The 18,015-nt window shown below is 38.8% G+C and overlaps 1 protein-coding gene across 9 annotated transcripts in view; it reads right to left on the bottom strand.

The window, feature by feature from the left end:
* Nucleotides 1-429: 429 nt before the first annotated feature.
* The window catches only part of LOC110975735 (cysteine protease ATG4A-like), a 105,179-nt gene continuing 87,593 nt past the window's right edge, over nt 430-18,015 (bottom strand). For 3 of the 9 annotated variants that reach the window (XR_015427631.1, XR_015427626.1, XR_015427629.1), the window contains 6 exons: nt 16,010-16,115; nt 13,432-13,578; nt 12,852-13,015; nt 8,582-12,473; nt 8,053-8,208; nt 430-3,481 (listed from right to left, as the gene is read on the bottom strand). Coding sequence is in view for 2 of the 9 variants with exons in the window: in XM_087145515.1 (XP_087001641.1) it covers nt 3,417-3,481; nt 16,010-16,115 (171 nt within the window). In the remaining 7 variants the exon portion in view is untranslated. Of the gene's footprint in view, nt 3,482-8,052; nt 8,209-8,581; nt 12,474-12,851; nt 13,016-13,431; nt 13,579-15,990; nt 16,116-18,015 lie in introns of those variants that run through there. The other 6 variants (XR_015427627.1, XR_015427628.1, XR_015427630.1 and 3 more) reach the window with 6 other exon arrangements.

The following is an 18,015-nucleotide window of genomic DNA, read 5'->3' on the forward strand; positions in this document are numbered from 1 at the left end:
TTTCTTTTAAAACTGTCATTTGTGGAGTATAATATGCAACAGAAGTCTTCTCGGGACCTTGTGGGCCTGGTTCCTAATCTTTTTTGTGTATTCCACTTCAAACGCGGCTGTAATTTAAAACTTCTGAGTTGTCTATTGACAGAGATTACTATGGCGTTTATTTTTGGCTTGTTGTGACTGAGAAACTTGTATTATCTGTATTGTATCTGTATTAAACAGTTTTGGTACAAGCTCGAAGTTAATATAGGTTTTAAACTTTCTGACCTCTCTGAAGTCGGCTTCTATAAACGACTCTGGTGAGGCATATTTTTCAATGGCATTAATGTAGTCTTTTCTCAACAACTTTCCGTTTCTCGCGGTTCCAATTACCGTAAAATTATTGTTTTGCTCAACCTCCCACAAAAAAGAGAATTTTTTTCAAAGTAGATATCAAAACTGCCTTTGGTTTTCTTTAATAGCTTCGATATAATCTTTCCTCTTATAATTCTGGGGTTTTTTGGCATTGGTATATTGTGACCTGTGATATAATCTCTTATCACAGATTTGTTTCATCTAAAATAAGCTGCCGCCAGTGGTTTCTCCATATTTTTTCACCCTCTTTAACATATAGCAAGAAAATATCTAAATAAACTTTCTCCAACTAGTTTTTTCCTAATAATAAGCTCAATACATTGGCATCGATGTCACCATGTTCACATTTTGTCGGTGTAAAAATTTTGCAAGAGGGTATACATTTTTGGTGAGGGCAAGACAGGTCTTTTCTGCTTTTTTTTTTTTTAAATAATATGCTCGATGGCTGGATACCGAAAGGAGGATAGCGCGTTGATGTAGAATACTCGTTAGGGTCACTGGCGGCAGCCGTCAATTAGGTCGAGGGTAGGCCAAGTCAGCTTTGGTCGAGCACCCTCACAACTCTTAATCTGCATTTCATCACTAAGCTAACTGTAAATCACAGGGGCTCACCTAATCACCTATACAGGATTCACCAAATGAAGAAAGAACACTGATAAAAAACTAGACAAATAAAAAAATCCAGGCATCTTTTGAAGTGCACTTGTGCACGAGGGTTTTCCCAAAACACTAAACCCTATTAATAAGGTTACGACCTCATCGTCAATCCCCTTGTAGTGAACCCCTGCAGTGTGCCAGGTAGCTTTGGGCGCCTGACGGTAGACTACCTCCAAATCGACCTGTCCCCGTTGTCGCCTCTTCAGCCACTCTTGAGTCGGCCGAAGGCAAGCCTGGGGCCCCGTTGCTAGCGACTGCTACAATATAGTGACATACGACTACATGTAAATGCATACAAGACATAAGGCCCAGCCGAAGACCTTGACAAAAACAACTCTTTAAAGTCAGCATGCATATTTTTGCTACTGAATGTCACTTTTTTTTCGAAATCCCGAAGTATGCTAAGAAGGATTTTGAAGAACTTAGGAAGGTAAGTGTTTGCGGAAAATAGATCCTCGTGCTATATTTTCTCTGGGCAGATGTTCGATTTGAAATAAACTGGGATAATCTTTTTTAAGTAAAACATGAACAATGCAACAAGTGAGTCGGAGTGCAGCATTTTGACCACATAAGCATTTCGTCTCAGATCTAAGGTTTAAAATGAACAGAATACAAAAAAATTCAGAACATGTAGAAGTTTAATTACATTTGGATAAATTCCAATTACTGCTTTCCTCAATGTTACCAGAAATTATCACTCTGAAACAGTCATGTTACAAGCTACCTGGATATTGGATTAACAATGACGAAAGCTTAGAGTTGTAATGACTTGGAATGACTAATTATGTCTTGATCACAACGTTGATCCTATTCCATTATTCTGCATGCAAATAAGAGTTACCACCACAAAAAACAAACAAACAAACAAACAAACATACAATAATCAAACAAGAATTCAATGTGATTCTTCAAAAAACATAAAATTCTGCTCACACTTTGGAAAATGAACAATGTACTATGGGACAAAAACTCATGCATGTAAATGTACTTGGTAGTGTGCCTACAGGGCTTGACTGATAAAGTGGACCCCATGAAAATTCTCAAAGGTTTAGTTAATCAACTGAAAATGCAGAGAACTTTGTCCATTTGCCCACTTACAACACTAAATATATATTGAACAAGTAAAATTATGGCAAATAATCCGAGGTGTGTATATGGCTCCAACGTGTCTAGAGCAAAGTGTACAATCTCTTTAAATTTGGCCTGTATAAATATGCAGGGTAACTATCACTTCATGTACACACAATTTCTGCAATACAAACAAATATATAGGTCTTAATTATTCATTAAAACAACTTTTTGAATTGAATTTCGAATATACGGGGTGTCTTTAAAAAAAGCAAACCGAACTATTTTTGTAATGGTAACCATTGTCTGTTTCATTATGACGTCCTCTTTTGTACGACACCAAAGCCCAATGCAAATTTTGGTCATAGATGACTGAGCACAGCGTGGTTTAATGGACCAAGTCAGGAATGGCTTTGCACCAAATCACTGTTTTGGTGTTTAATTTATATTGTCTAGAGAAGGCTTTTTTGTTAGAATTACATATTTGCTGGAATCTACAAAATGCTGGATACCTATTCCACTAAAAGCGATGATAAAAGAGGCAGAAGTTTGCATTGAAAGAATTGGGGAGCATGTTGAACGACATTTAAGTGTGGTTGTCTTTAAATTCATGCTTTTAATAGTCTACTTTTGCTTTTGTTTTTCTTTTGAAATCCTTCATGCTGTGCAAACCTGTGCTGCATCTTGTGCACAGGTGTTTCTGACACAGTACATTAAACCACTTTGTATTCAGTCGTGTGTGATGGAAATGTGGATTTCTTAATGTCATAAGAAAGAGGACATCATACTGAAACAGATTATATTGACCATTTACAAAAATAGTTAGTCAACTTCAAGAAACAACTAATTAATCTTGGTTTCTTTTCTTTAAGACACCCGGTATACAGCTGTGCACAGCTAAAAGTCTTGTGACTATGTTTTGTGTAATCTGACAAGTGCTACATCTGAGGTTGGGCAGGAATTTAAACAACCAGGGGTGAGATTAAAGGAAAATGAAATGTCCTTGCAAGAAAATCACTCGAGGTTTAGCGGGCACCACGACAGTGTAGGGCCTATGGTATACATTTGTGTTTGCTTGAGGGCATCCTTTAAAATACCCATCTCGTGTTCTGTATCAATTTTTATACATACCACACCTTGATGGTAAAACTTGGGATTTTCCAGATTTCATGAACAAACTTTTGAAAAATCGTAAAATCAGGAAAATAGCGATAAAAGTTAAATCCTGAAATCAGGAAACATCCTGACAAATCTCACCCCTGAACAACACTCCTCATTAACCCAAATAGATTACCAAACACAGGTGGCGTGTAAAGACCATGAGGCACTTCTCAGGAAGATTACAACAGCTCGAACTCTTCATCAGAATCATAAGTAGGTTCCTCTTCCAACTCATCTTTTATTTCTGAGAAAGGAAAGAAATACATTCACAACTTAATTGATTTATTTTTTCTTTTATTCTTTCCAGGAAAAAAAAGAGAAAAGGTTAAAATTCCATTAGTTGGCATGAAATACAATTCCCAATTAAAATATAGATTTAAGTCAGAAACAGCACACAGCAAATATATTTTTAAAAATGCATTATATCCATCTCATCAATACAAGGTTGACTAGAGGCAGTGGATGTTACAGCAACAATCACAGAGCTGTTTTGGATTTCAAGTTGTTTAACAGATAATTGTATCAGTGATTATACACGTTTGTGCCCCTCACCTAGTTTGTGCGCATGCGTACTGAATCCCACAACAGCCAGAAGCTAGTAAAATGGCTCTTGACTCGGCCGGGGTGGATGATCAACATCAAGCTCAGAAAAAGTTGTTTGCCCCTCATTTCCATCCCAATTAGTAATTTAACATTCAAAGTCCCTTTTGCTAACTTGCACACAATAAAAATCCATTTTCTGCCAGATTTTGGCCCGTCTTTCGTACATACCTCCTAAGTGACAGAGTCAGAAGTTGGAAATGAAACCAACATTTTAGAGGGTTTTTTTTTTTCAATTTTGCCGAGTTTTCCCTGACATTTCTCTACTTGTGAATAGTGAGGAATATCATGAACGCTCTAATGAGAAAGTATTATGCAAGAAGAAAACTGTATGAGTGAGAACGGAAAGTTTTTGTTTGGCCTTTTGTTGGCAATTTGATGTCGTTGTATGTACTAGTGTAATGCAGTAAAAGTCAACTTGTACGGAAACGCACTTATATCCAGGGGTGTGTGTGTACGTGTATGCCATGCCCAATATCCAAACATCAGTTTTGACCGCTGTTGGTCATGTTGGACTCAGTGTGGAAATTTGAATCCGCATGAAAAATGAACCGCATTTCGGACAAATGGCTCTTGATCTTGAAGAAATGACCTGATGGATACAAATGATTCATCAGTCTTCCAGACGGTATCACTAATGACCTGAGGAGAAGCTATAAAATATCACCATGTCACAGATTCTTGGCAATTTTTTCACACACGAGGTCTTCAAGGGTAATGGCAGGACAAATCCCTCACGGATATGCGTCGTCTGCTAGAGTAATTTTTCAGGCCGACGACCATTATGTCACTATCGCACATGTGCGAATACAAGAACTACATGTAAATGCACACACAGTCTATGGGGACCAAACATGTGTGTATGGTCTGTGATGATTTTGTCCTTGGACCCTCTGAAGCAGCTGGATTAAGAGTGTACACCTAAATATATTGTCAGTCACATCGACAAAAGTGTCGAAGACTGGCCACTGAAAAACATGTACAAAACCTGTGGGGAAAATAAAATATACAAAAATGAATTTAAAAAAAATCACAAGGTGACGTCATCATGACATCATCATCTAGAATAATTCTTTTATCAGGGTCTTTGTCATCGTGACGAATTTCTTTTCGGACCATACGAGAATTATTGTCTGAAGGTCTGCCAAGTTTGAAGTCAATCAGATATATAAAACTACCAAAAGTCAACTAGTGGAAGAAAATGTGTACAGACCCTATGGGGAAAGAGTCTGAAAAAACAAGCAAAAACGAGAGCTTCTTTGTCTGTTTGCAACATAACACAGGGCTTTTTCGATTTTCATTGAAAATGGCATCATGATTGCATGTCTGTTGAGTCCTTTTGGAGATACAGGGCTTTAAATGATGCAACTTTAATATCACGTGACTTTTGAACTGATGACTTCATCATTCCATGGGATAAATTTTCGTCTATTGCAAACCTTCCTGATAAGATATAGGGCTGTAAAGGATGCACCTTTAAAGTCGTGACTTTTCAACTGATGACATCATCATCCTTTGAGGTCAATTTTCGTCTATCATACATCCCCTGTATCCGTAAAATTTCAACCCAATCAGACATGTATTCCAGGAGATATAGCACCATTAATGTCACGTGAATTATCACCTGATGATCATGTGATCACAAGGACAATGTCTGGAACATTTCCCTTTTCAACTTATCTGCGAAATTTCATCCCGATGGGATACGTGCATTTGTATTTCAGGAGATACCTGTATCCAGTTTGTAAGTGACTTCGTCACGATGGCGGACGCGCCACGATTTGCAGGCAAGCTCCCATTAGATGATTGCTGAAGTTGTGCGTTAACTTCCGGTTCCATGTAAACGGCTATCAATGCATGTAGCTCTATGTGCAGTGCATGTGGAGTGGACGTGGTTTAAACTGAGGTGACGTCACACAAACAGGATAGGGCTACTGACGATAGACTTCACAAACTTTATATTAGACTTTCAGTTCAGTTTAACCCTGGGCTCAACGGCCAGTGATGGAAATCGACAAATATCACCAAATATGGTAAGTAATTTTTTTCTCAATGGGTCACAGAGATTTTTTGTAATCCTCACTCCGGGCATACGCCACAAGCCTGTAAACTCCCATTATTAATTTGTATGTGAGACAAAAAAAATATCTTTAATATCTGTTTGGAATAAGATGACCTTGATTGGGATCTCAGAGACAAACACAATGTTTCCCTTGCCTATATTAAAGTAAAACGGGCAACAAACAATGAATAGTTATTTCAAATGCTAATGCTTAATTCAGTTCACTTCGGGCTTTTATTTGCCTCATCCGTATCGAAATAATGGTCAAACGGGGTTTGAATGGGCCCGGGATGAGTGCCGGCAAGAGGATTTGCTGCAGTACGGTGTACGGATTTGCAACTACGGTGATCATGTAAAATCATCTTAATACCAGACGATATGGGACTGTTAGGGCCATCGGTATACACAAAGTATTAAGAAACGTCGATTTAAAGACGGGAAGAAAAATAATGCAAACATCAATTTCATACAATTCTTTCAAAAGTACATCTTATTTCCTGTCAACCGTAACTGGACAAATGATTAGTTTTAACAATTGTATCTGCAAGTGCACAGAAGCACAAACTCCGATTGTGGAATTTAAGTGTGTGTTATGAACTGCACTCAAAATATTGAACACTGAAACTGGTCTTGAAGTTGAAGGATTATCAGAGTTAAAGAATATGTTAAAGTGTCCTTGCTATTTATAAAACAAAAGAGAAAAACTGCATTAGGGCATTTCACTACTGTATATTACATAAATACCGTAAAGGTTTTTTTATGTCCTACATATTTAAAAAAACTTGGGAACATGTAAAAGTTAAAAGTATTTTAAAATTAAAATATCAGGAACTTGTGACCACTGAAAACCTTGCATAATGCTCTGAAACCTGTGTTCACAATTTCTGCAGATATCTTAAAAAAAATATGCCGGGGACATCTGTAACACATTGTTACAGATGGGATATTTCTTCCTTTGCAATTAACCTGCTGTTTTTTTTTATTTAACTCATTCTTTAGACATTTGTGATATTTTTAAGTCTAAACTGATCTGCAGCAGACCCGATTATGTAACTTCCTTCGTTCCCTATGTACATGTATTGTGATTTGTATCTGATATTCTTTTTTTAAAATGTTGCCCAGGGGGTTGACCGGTTATGTAATGGCCTCTTTATTATTTTCTGGGTGCACATGTATTTAAGAAGTGGGTTTGTACCGTGCTTGGGTGCACTCATTGCACTACAGCCACCAGTTCAGCCAGGGGCTCTGCTCTTTTTCCAATTGATGGGTGTCGCCAACCTTCATCACTCCAGCCAATATCTAATTGGCGAGGGCCAATTAGATATTGGCTGGAGTGATGAAGCTACACACGAGTCACCGCTGTAAACCATCTAGTTTTGGGGCTCTTCCTAGATGGCCTCGGACCAGACCAATCCTGTGCACCGGCCAGTGCTTCAGCCAGCTGCGCCCGAGTTGCCCCTCCAAGCCAGAACACCAGCAGTCAACTTGACGACAACACAAACACCCAATAAAGTCCAGTATCCTCGATAGCAACCAATAAGTAATTATTTAATTTTATAAAAAATAGTAACCTGAATTTAAATTGCTTTTAATTATTATTATTTTTGGTTTGTAAACTGAATAGATTTCTGTAAATATAGTTTCCTTTTCTCTGCTGTCATGTTCATCTCTGTTGTGCCCTATTTCATTTTGGTTCTTTTGACTTAGTCGCAACAACATACATTTATATACCTCATGTCCTATTGGTTGCAGTTTTTTAGATAAAGTTATTTTGATGAAGTCCTTCTGTAGAACGTTCTCGGTACGAATTGCATTTCCATTGATAACACCTACATGTCAACAGACTTCATTCACGAATGTGCTGGTAAACATTCTTCTGTGTTATCTAAAAAACAAGAAAATAATAATTTATTATGTGTCAGATATATATTGATGCATGGATAAAAGGTGTAAGAACTTTTAGCACTTTTGATATCACTTGGCTACATGAGTAGGAATGTTACAGTGGATACTGGATACACGGATATTGATCAATGAGTGATTTACATTAGTACATGCATGGGTCCCCCTGCTCTCTTTGCTTCATGACTGCATTAATCAGAACTGGCAGTCTGTTTGTATGTCAGTGCAACAGTAGGCCTTTTCACCGTTACCTGTTAATTTCCTTGCTTCGTTGTATAGCACCTTCCTTTACCGTGGAAAGAAGTGCATCCGATCTACATATAACTGCAGCGACATTGATTTCCCAACATGGAGAACATCTGTGGTTTTCACTTAAGCAGCAGCAGCAGCAGCAGCATGAAGGATGCCTATACACAAGAAACAAATAAGGAAATTGAAATATTCAGCTGATATCAACATGTAAATAATCAAACACTGTGAACTAGTAATAATATAGCTTTGTCTTTTGGGGGAACAATGAAATATTCACATTGAGTGTTTTGAAAAAATGAAGGAAAAATCTGCTCTCATGTCTTAGGGCATACATTTTTCTGAAGTATATCATATAAAAACTGCCAACTTCTTTTCTACTCTGAAGATTTCCAGACATTTCAAATGACATGAATTGAAAATATCAGGGTCTTTTGCATGCTGAAGACTTTGCACTATTCTTCTGAAACCAGTTTGAACAATTTCTGCAGTTGTTTTTCAATATATTTTAGCAGTTACATGTACACATACAAGTAAACATCACTTCCTGATGGTTGCAGTCTTGCTATGAATAGTTTGATGAAGCTGTTCTTATCCTTGTCGGGATCAGTCCTGCTTCAATTGCACCGTCATACCAGGGACATCCAACAAGTCCACCCTCATGTCTGTGCTGATGAACATCTGTATCATTGCAAAAGGAAAACATGTTTATTACAGGTGCAGCAGTTCATGTGTTAATTGATGCATGGGAAAAGTTGAGTCAGAACATGAACACATGCAAATACAGTGTACAAGTGCACACGTATTCCTTGGCATAGCAACCTTGCGTTCTCATTAAATGGGGAGTACGTGGGGACCTGAATGTTAAAAGGGGTGGGGGGACCAGGCACATGGATGTACCCCCCCACACACAAGTGTGTAAACGCCTTCGATCGTGGACTCCCTATTGTTCCTCTTTTGTTCACACTAACTTTTCGGAAGACCTCTCATATGTTTTGTACACGTTTTCCAACCGTGGACTCTTCGGCAACCGTGGACCCTATTGTCCTCTATTGTTATAGGTCCACAATTGAAGGCGTTTACACACTCACACATACACACTTGTGTCAGAACTTGAACACGTGCAAATACAGCGTACATGCGCACATTTTCAATGGCAAAGCAACCTTGCGTTCTCACTATGGTGAATACGTGGGGACCTGCATGCTACATAGCACAGAAAGTGCGGACAAAAACTTGCAATTGGGCATGTTTTGTAAGACGTATACCTTTGCCTACTTGAACCAGTTCCAGCACTTCATCCATCCAGCTTCCAAACCCAGCTGCCCGCCGCACTACGTGTAGCTGTTGGGCCCGGTGCATCCTTGCTAACGATCATTGTGATCATGCCTATTCGGTGTCAAGTCCTTCTGCAATTTCTTGCGCCGGTGCATGAATTTGGTTTCAATTAAGCTTTTATGGGATTACCTTGGAATCCTTTGATCAAGCAAAGTCCATTGAGAACTCAATTGGTGTAATTTCAGGTCCAGGAAGTCCCAAGAGGTCCTGAGAAAACACATGGGCCCCTTGAAAATATCGTCCTGATTGAACCCATGTGTTGACGCCAGACAGCACATATCGTTGATACATGCACAGATGATTTGTGTTAAATATAAAAATTGGTTGAGTCGTGATGACATGGAATCTCAGAGTTCAAAGCCCTTGATATTTCACACAATTTTTCACAACCTTCAAGCCAAATTATCTAGAAATTATGCAATAAGACTGCGTGATAATGCTAACATGGACCGATATCACACAAGTCACTGAGCTGATCACGCAACGGACATGCCTAATCCTTACTTCAAAACTGTATGTAAAGTCATTGGGTTTTATGTGTACAAAGTCAATAGGAGAAATTAAATCTTCAAAATTAAATTTAAAAATCCAATTTTGATGCCAAAGTGACATCATGCTTCTACATTTATCTGTGCTGGTGGTCTTTGCTTGTAACAAGTTTCATTTTCTGAAGCGGTCACAATCTACACCATTCTGGCTGTTGAAAAACCTCTACAAAACTTATGGGGAAAAATAAATACTCAAAAATTCAATAAAAAATAAGGTGATGACGTCATCATGACGTCATTATTTAGGCAATGATTTTGCATCATGGTCTTTGCTGGCTATAACTTTGATGATGATTGAGGATCGCAAAGTATCCGAAATTGTGTCTTGAAAACGTGAACAAAGTCAATAAGATAAAATCAATAATAAATTATGTGATGACGTCATCATGACGTCATGTTTCTAGGACCATCTGTGCATAAGGGTTCTTCATTGGTATAGGTTTGATGAAGATCGAAAGTCGTAAAAGCACTAAAGTGGCGGCGACAAAAAATTTGCACAAAACAAAGTGGTTTTAGGTCAGAAGAAGAAAAAGGAAGGAGAAGAAAAACGAGAGGTCATCTGTCTGTTTGCCAACAGAACAGAGGGATTTTTTGCATTCTTTTGTACATTTGAACAACTAAGGCATCATCACATCAAGTCATTTTTTGTATATAACACCTCTCTTTCAAGTTATCTGCAAAGTTTCAACCAGATAGAACATGTATTTTAGGAGATATACGGTCTTAGGGAGTGCACCTTTAATGTCATGTGACTTGTCAACTGATGACCTCATAATCCCATGAGGTAAATTTTTGTCTGTCACGAATTCCCTTCTAGATATCTGCAAAGTTTCAACCAGCTGGGACATGTACTTTTGGAGATATAGGGCTTTAAAGCATGCTTCTATCATGTCACGTTCCTTGTAAACTGATGACATCATCATCCCATGAGGTTAATTTTCATCTATCACACATAACCTACCAGATATCTGCTAAGTTTCAACCCGCTGGGACATGTACTTTTGGAAATATAGGGCCTCAAAGAGTACACCATGATATCATGTGACTTCAAATGATGTCATTATCATGGGCCAATTTTCGTCTGTAACAGTTCCGTCACTAGTTATCTTAATGACTGTCATAATTAATACACAATGTTGACTTCCATCAAGTGAAGGCCCACTACACTCTTTTCATAATACACATACAAATTTAACTGACAACAAACTCCACAAACTTTGGACTTCAGTTCCGTTTAATTTGTACGTGAAACAAAAAATCAACATCTCTTCAATACCTGTTTGGAATAAGATGACCTAGATTGTGATTTCAGAAACAAACACAGTATGTTTCCCTTGCCTACTTTAAAGAATAATGGGCAATGAATGATTTCATGAATAGTTGTTTCAAATGCGAATGGTAAAAACAGCTACCAACAATACTGTGTAGTGCACTCTGTGACTTTCTTGTATTGAGTAGCGCATTTGCATATCTACAGAGCCATACGTGTGCAGGCCAGCATCTGACAATAGTGATCTGATCAGGGTATTGTTTCTGCCCTGCATTTGTTCACTGGTATGAAAAGCTTTTGTGATCCACCCCACCCTATGGAGTGGGCAGAAACATAGTAATCAGATCACTCTGCTTCAGAGCCTCATTGCCTTAACATCACTTTCTGCTACTGCACTGCTACTTGCTGCTACTATACATAGTTACATTGTATGAAACATTGTTATATCTATTTGCCTTGGTGCATACATCATTAGTGATTGGCATGGGTCGAGGACGCTGCATGGTAAGTCCATTTACACATTATGAAATGGCAGATCACTTAGTATTGGTGTTTCCTATATTGTCTGTTACGGGGAAAATTTTGTTCTACAGATATACATGTACTTTGAGGAAGACATTAAGGACCAGTTTGGGGGAAATTTTGTTCTGCAAATGTGCATGTATTTTTGGGAAAGATATTTAAGGCCTTTGCAACTTATTACTATACATAAGAGATAATACAACGAGCCATGAGACTAAATTAAGAGAACATGAATCCATGGGAAGTAGAGGCTTCCGATTGAGCAAATTTGTGATTACAAACCTTGTAGCAGGTTGTTCAAAATGCCCTCTACTTATCTGCGTATATTTTCATAAATATTCTTGTATTTTTACAGCAATCCTTGAGTTCCTCACACCTAAAGTGTAGTAGTGCTCTATGTACTAGCCAGCTATACGCTGTTGGTAGGTCTGAGATACTTGTACACTGTCTATTACTTTCCATAAACCACAAGAATCATAAAGGGAACGGTCATAACATGGTTTCTAAGATTTTATAAATTACACGTGTATCTTATTATACTACTTTTTATTGCCGATTGATGGGCAACTAGAAGTACAAAGAATTGGGAATTAGAATTGTTCATGTTGTAAATATGACCTTGTATTAACAACGCTTTCTTTATGTGCTGGACTGTATGGAAAATAAGTGTCACTGTGGATTAATATGAACGTTACGTTGAATTTTAAACATGTGGCTTTCACTTCAGCAACAGCATGAAGGGTGCCTAGACATAAAAAACAAATAAGGAAATTGAAATATTCAGCTGGTAGCAACATGTACATAATCAAACACTATGAACCAGCAATAATATAGTTTTGTCTTTTAGGGGAACAATGAAATATGCACATTTGAGTGTTTTGAAAAAATGAAGCACAAATCTGCTCTCATGTTTTAGGGCATACATTTCTCTGAAAAGTATGATATAAAAACTGCCAACTTCTGCTCCATTATGAAGATTTCCAGACATTTCAATGACAATGACATGGGGATCAACTGAAAATATCAGGGTCTTTTAAATGCTGAAAACTTTGCACTCGTCTTCCGAAACCAGTTTGAACAATTTCTGCAGTTGTTTTTCATTAAATTTTAGCAGTTTACATACACAAGTAAATCTCACTTCCAGTTGGTTGCAGTCTTGCTACCAGCAGGTGACCAGTAGATTGATGAAGCTGTTCTCATGATCAATCCTGCTTCGACTGCTCTTATCCATCAATGATACCGAGGCCACTGTGTGAAGACTGCCCTCATGTCTGTGCTGATAAACATCTGTATCATTGCCAAAGGCAAAACATGTTTATTACAGGTGCAGCAGTTCATGTGTTGATGCATGGGAAAACGTGTGTCAGAACTTGAACACGTGCAATTACAGCATACATGTGCACATATATTCAATGGCATAGAAACCTTGTGTTTTCATAAATGTGGAGTACATTGGAACCTGAATGTAGTATACACAAACTTTGACACTTTGGGGGGAGTACGTGGGGACCTGAATGTTAAAGTGGAGGACCAGGCCCATTGATGTTGATGGCCTGGGGCGACCATTTATGATGGTGGTACATGGACATGGATGTAACCCCCCCCACACACGCACACACACACATACACTGTACAAATAACATCATGACTGCATAAATTAGAACTGGCAATATGTATGAAACTGTAGGCCTTTTCATCATCACCTGTTAATATCCTTGCTTTGTGGTACGTACAGCAGCTTCCTCTATCGTTGGTACCTGTGGCTCGTGACGTTGAATTCCATTGCTTGGAGCTAACATGGAGAACAGATTTATCTCTAGCTTTCACTCCAGCAGTAGTATAAAGTACACCTATATGTACATGTAAGAAGTAAAATATGGAAGTTCAACTATTGCGTGTAATCAGCTTACGGTACATATCAACATGTATAAATAACCATAGGTCTACATTCTAATTTCATAAAATTTTTGGATATTTACACATGTACCATGAACCCCTTGTAACATGGTTTGTCCTGGGGGGGCATAGTTACGAAATAAAGTATGGACCGTGAGAGACTATAGTCAGGACTACATTCAAAGTTCATAAATTTTTGGATATTTACACATGTTCCATGAACCCCTAATAATATGATTTGTCCTTGGAGGCGTAGTTATGAAATATGGTATGCACCGTGAAGGACTTTAGTCAATTTGATGGCACCTACACATATGTTCAGCGTAATCGTAAAACTTGCAAATATACAGTATACATGTATTGTGCTTCATACTGATTTGACATGCCTTTGAATAAATCCATCATTCTAAAAGCATTGAGTAATTGATCACTCAATTGTGCTGAACACGTAGCACTAGTTACATAACAACTGTTAATGCCTTTTCATCATTTGGACATAAGGTGACCAAATCTAAATCTTAAAAAGGCCATTTGCAGCATTCAAGGTTCTCGGGATATGTCAGTGCAAATTCAGAGCTAATTTACGTGAGTTCTGTTTCCCTGACATCACTGCCTGACTGAGCGCAGAAAGTGCGGACAAAAACTTGCAAGTTGAGAATGTTTTGTAATATGTATACTATGGCCTACCAGAACCAGTTCCAGCACATCATCCATCCAGCTTCCAAACCCAGCGGCCCGCCGCACTACGTGTAGCTGTTGGGCTCAGTGCACCCTTGCTAACGATCATTGTAATCATGCCTATTCGGTGTCAACTCCTTCTGCAATTTCTTGTGCCAGTGCATGAATTTGGTCTCAGTTCAGCTTTTATGGGATTACCTTGGAATCCTCTGATCAAGCAAAATCCATTAAGAACTCATTCGGTGTAATTCTAGGTCTGGGAAGTCTCAAGAGGACCTAAGAAAACACATGGGACAGTGTCCCAACAGATGACTTGTCTCTCCCTTTTACACACGGACGGTTGAGTTGTCTCAATGGTCGAGTTTTCTCAACATTCGAGTGTCCGAAGTCGAGTTGGCAAACGGTTGAGTTTTCCGGACCCCAAAAATATCGTCGCAATCGAACCCATGTTTTTTCACAAACCAATTTTTCACAATTCTAGCCAAATGATCTAGAAATCATGCAAAGACTGTGTGACAACCAATAACGTCGACCGATATCATGGCACAAGTCAGCTGATTGTGCAATGGACTTGCGTAAGCCCTATAGCCAAAAATGTATGTAAAGTCATTGGATTTTATGTGTACAAAGTCAATGGGAGAAATTAAATCTTCAAAATTCAATAAAAAAATCTAATTATGATGCCAAAGTGACGTCACACTTCTACATTAATCTATGCTGATGGTCTTTGCTTTTACCAAGTTTCACTTTCTGAAGCGGAAAAAGTCTAGGCCACCTGGCTGTTTAAAAATGTGTACAAAACATATGGGGGAAAATAAATACTAAAAATTCAATAAAAAATCAGGTGATGACATCATCATGATGTCATACTTTGCAGCACATCTTTGCCATAGGGTCTTTGCTTGAGGCAACTTTGATGAAGATTGACCCTTGCAAAGGGACTAAATGCTGTTGAATGGCATCCCCTTGAAAATTTGGTCAAGAAAAGCCTCAAGCAGATGTCGGTTGGCTTTTCCCCTGTAAATAGTTCTTACCTGGATTAGGCCAGTATATTAAACAAAAGAAAACTGGCCCATTCAACGGCAGTGTCCCTTTTGTGTTTGTGCGTGTGCGGGGAGAGCATGCTGTTCATGGTTTTATCTGTGTGCAGAGCAAGGCAGTCGCCATCACCCACTCAACAAGTTCGGTTGTCAAGACTGATGACTGCAAGGCCTCGACCAAGAAGTTTAGCTCAACAAAGTAGTCTTCTTTACTTTTCACATTTTTTTGGCTGTTGTCTGGAAACGGGATAGGAGCCCAATTGGCAGTGTATACTCCTATAGAGTAACTATCCCAGCGGAAGGACAACACTTTCTAACCTTATGATTCATTTTCTTACTTCAATTCTGCCGAGATGGAAATTTTCCTCAGAGTTCAGTTGTAAGGAATATTCATTTCGGTTTGTATTAGGGATAATTTGGCTTGATTTATTCAAATCTCCTAAAAAGCCTTATGCAAACAAATTTTCATTAAATTCCCATGGGTTCCAAAACTATCACCAGAAAGCATTGTCACTGTCATGCTAACAGAACAGAAGCTTTGAATACAAAACTAACAACCAGTATGATTACCTTGATTGCAAGATGGATAAATGTATGAGAATTTTTGCATCAATTCTTTTCTGAAGGAAAATTACTACATGGACTAACCCTGTCATATTTGACATACCAAAGCTAGTTTCCATACTTGATTGGCCAGGGTCAAATGGTGGCCAATGAGATGGTCGCTCCTCAGTCAACTCAAACATGGGGCTTAAATCCTGCTCCTTTATTACCTGCAATTAACAAGAACAATTAACTTACAGAGAATTGCTTTTCCATTCAGCTCATTGGAGACTGTCTACATGTGACTGCAATTTTATATGCAAGGCTTTGCATCATGATAAAGGAAAACATGTTTATGAAGCATTCTAGCAAAGTGAGATGGAACTGGGAAAAGACAATTGTAGAAGAATGCAGAAACCAACTAGAGCTGATATTTCCCCAATATGCAGATTTAGTAATGTTCATGATCTTTGGTGTATATATAATAATCATATTTTGAATAGTCTTAAAATGTCAAAATTTTTAAGGCAAGGAATCTGGCATGAGGGCAAAAATTAAACCTTTAAAGGATTTTGATTTTTCTCTGAATTTTTGACATGTTGATAGATACAAACTATAATAGCCATTAACATGTAAATAGAATATCTGACTGAAGACAAACAAGTCAAGTGTGTCAACAACCACTGATGCTCTGCTGACATTGTACTGTGGCATTGTTACTTTTTGGGCAAACTGCCATAGTTAAGTGAAAGATAATTCAAATGCATGTAATAAACAATCTTGCACTAATTCCCTCCCCTACAGCAGAGTGGGAGAGTCTGCTACAGAAAACCTACCCAAACAGTTGCTACTTTAGCAACTTTCTTTTCATATCTTTTGCTGTTCGCTAAACACTTAATCAATTGTAGTGTGCCCTCTAGTACCATGTTTGTCCTTTTTTATAGGTCTGAGGTCTGAGTCAAAGTAGGGAGGACGGGCGGGGGCTGGCTATCTGGGCAGATATTCCCCTAGCAGACTCTCCCACACTACTGTAAGAGAGGAGTCCTCTGCATTCATGCTACCCAAACAGTCACTACTTTAGCAGAGTAGCACCGTATTCTAGAAGAGGGTTTATACCAGGCAAGATATGGGATGGAGGGGTACCCCCCTTACCTGTCCAATCCCGATACACACTCTAGACTATTGTTACCTAACACATCCCCTCAGAAGTCTGTAAAGAATTCCTGAGATTCTGATCAAACAATGACCAACACAAAGGCGAGGGGGGTGTTCTCTCCATCCCATATCTTGCTTCAAATGGGAGGGTTGGCGAAGACACACTGAATGTGAGAAAAAAAGTGATTAATGTCGAGAACGTCTTAAGGACAGTGCGGGAGTGTTGAGGACCCAATGAAAGGAGAAGGGAAGCCATCAGATAAATCTGAAGGTGCCCTGCCTCGATGAAAGTCCTCAAGGTCTCAGTGCAGAGGATAGGATTGTTTTGCCATGGGAGAAGTCTCATTGCAAGACATTGCTCAGGCAGCAGAAGGTGAATGTTGACAGTATTTTGCAGCATGCTGCCCTGCACATATCCTCTATTAGGATGCCACTGAAGAATGCCCATGGGGTAGATACCACCCTGCAGTCATGAGCTGATAGGGCAGAAAGGTTTTATCATCTGAAGAAGTTGGCCACTCTGGATTGACAAACTTGATGGCCGAGAAAACCCATTTAGCCATAGTCACTTTGCTTTCTGGCCGATGAGGTTTATCAAGGTAATGAAAAAGTTGAGAGGATGTAACCTACAGTTTCTGAGTCCTGGCCAAACACCATTTGAGAATTCAAACAGGATAGCATAGCTTGTCACTAGGAGAATCAGAGTGCTTTACGATATCAAAAACGAAGAGGTTTTGTGGGTGGAATGATTCCAACTGGATGTTCGTGAGGAGGCCCAGCGCTGGGAAGAAGCACACACTGTGGGGCTCCCATCTGATGTGGTTGTCTGTGATAGATAACATTCACAGTCTGCTGCCTCGGCGTGAGGTGCTTACTGCAAGCACAAAAGCCAGCTTCACTGAAGAGTGTAATAAGGTCTTGTTCAAAGGCTTGGAGGGATGACCTGCAAGGAGCTCAAGGCAAGGGGCAGGTCCC

Source organism: Acanthaster planci, linkage group LG14 (assembly GCF_054643075.1).
Source record: "Acanthaster planci isolate LZ-2023a linkage group LG14, COTS_SCS, whole genome shotgun sequence".
Taxonomy (NCBI): Eukaryota; Metazoa; Echinodermata; class Asteroidea; order Valvatida; family Acanthasteridae; genus Acanthaster; species Acanthaster planci.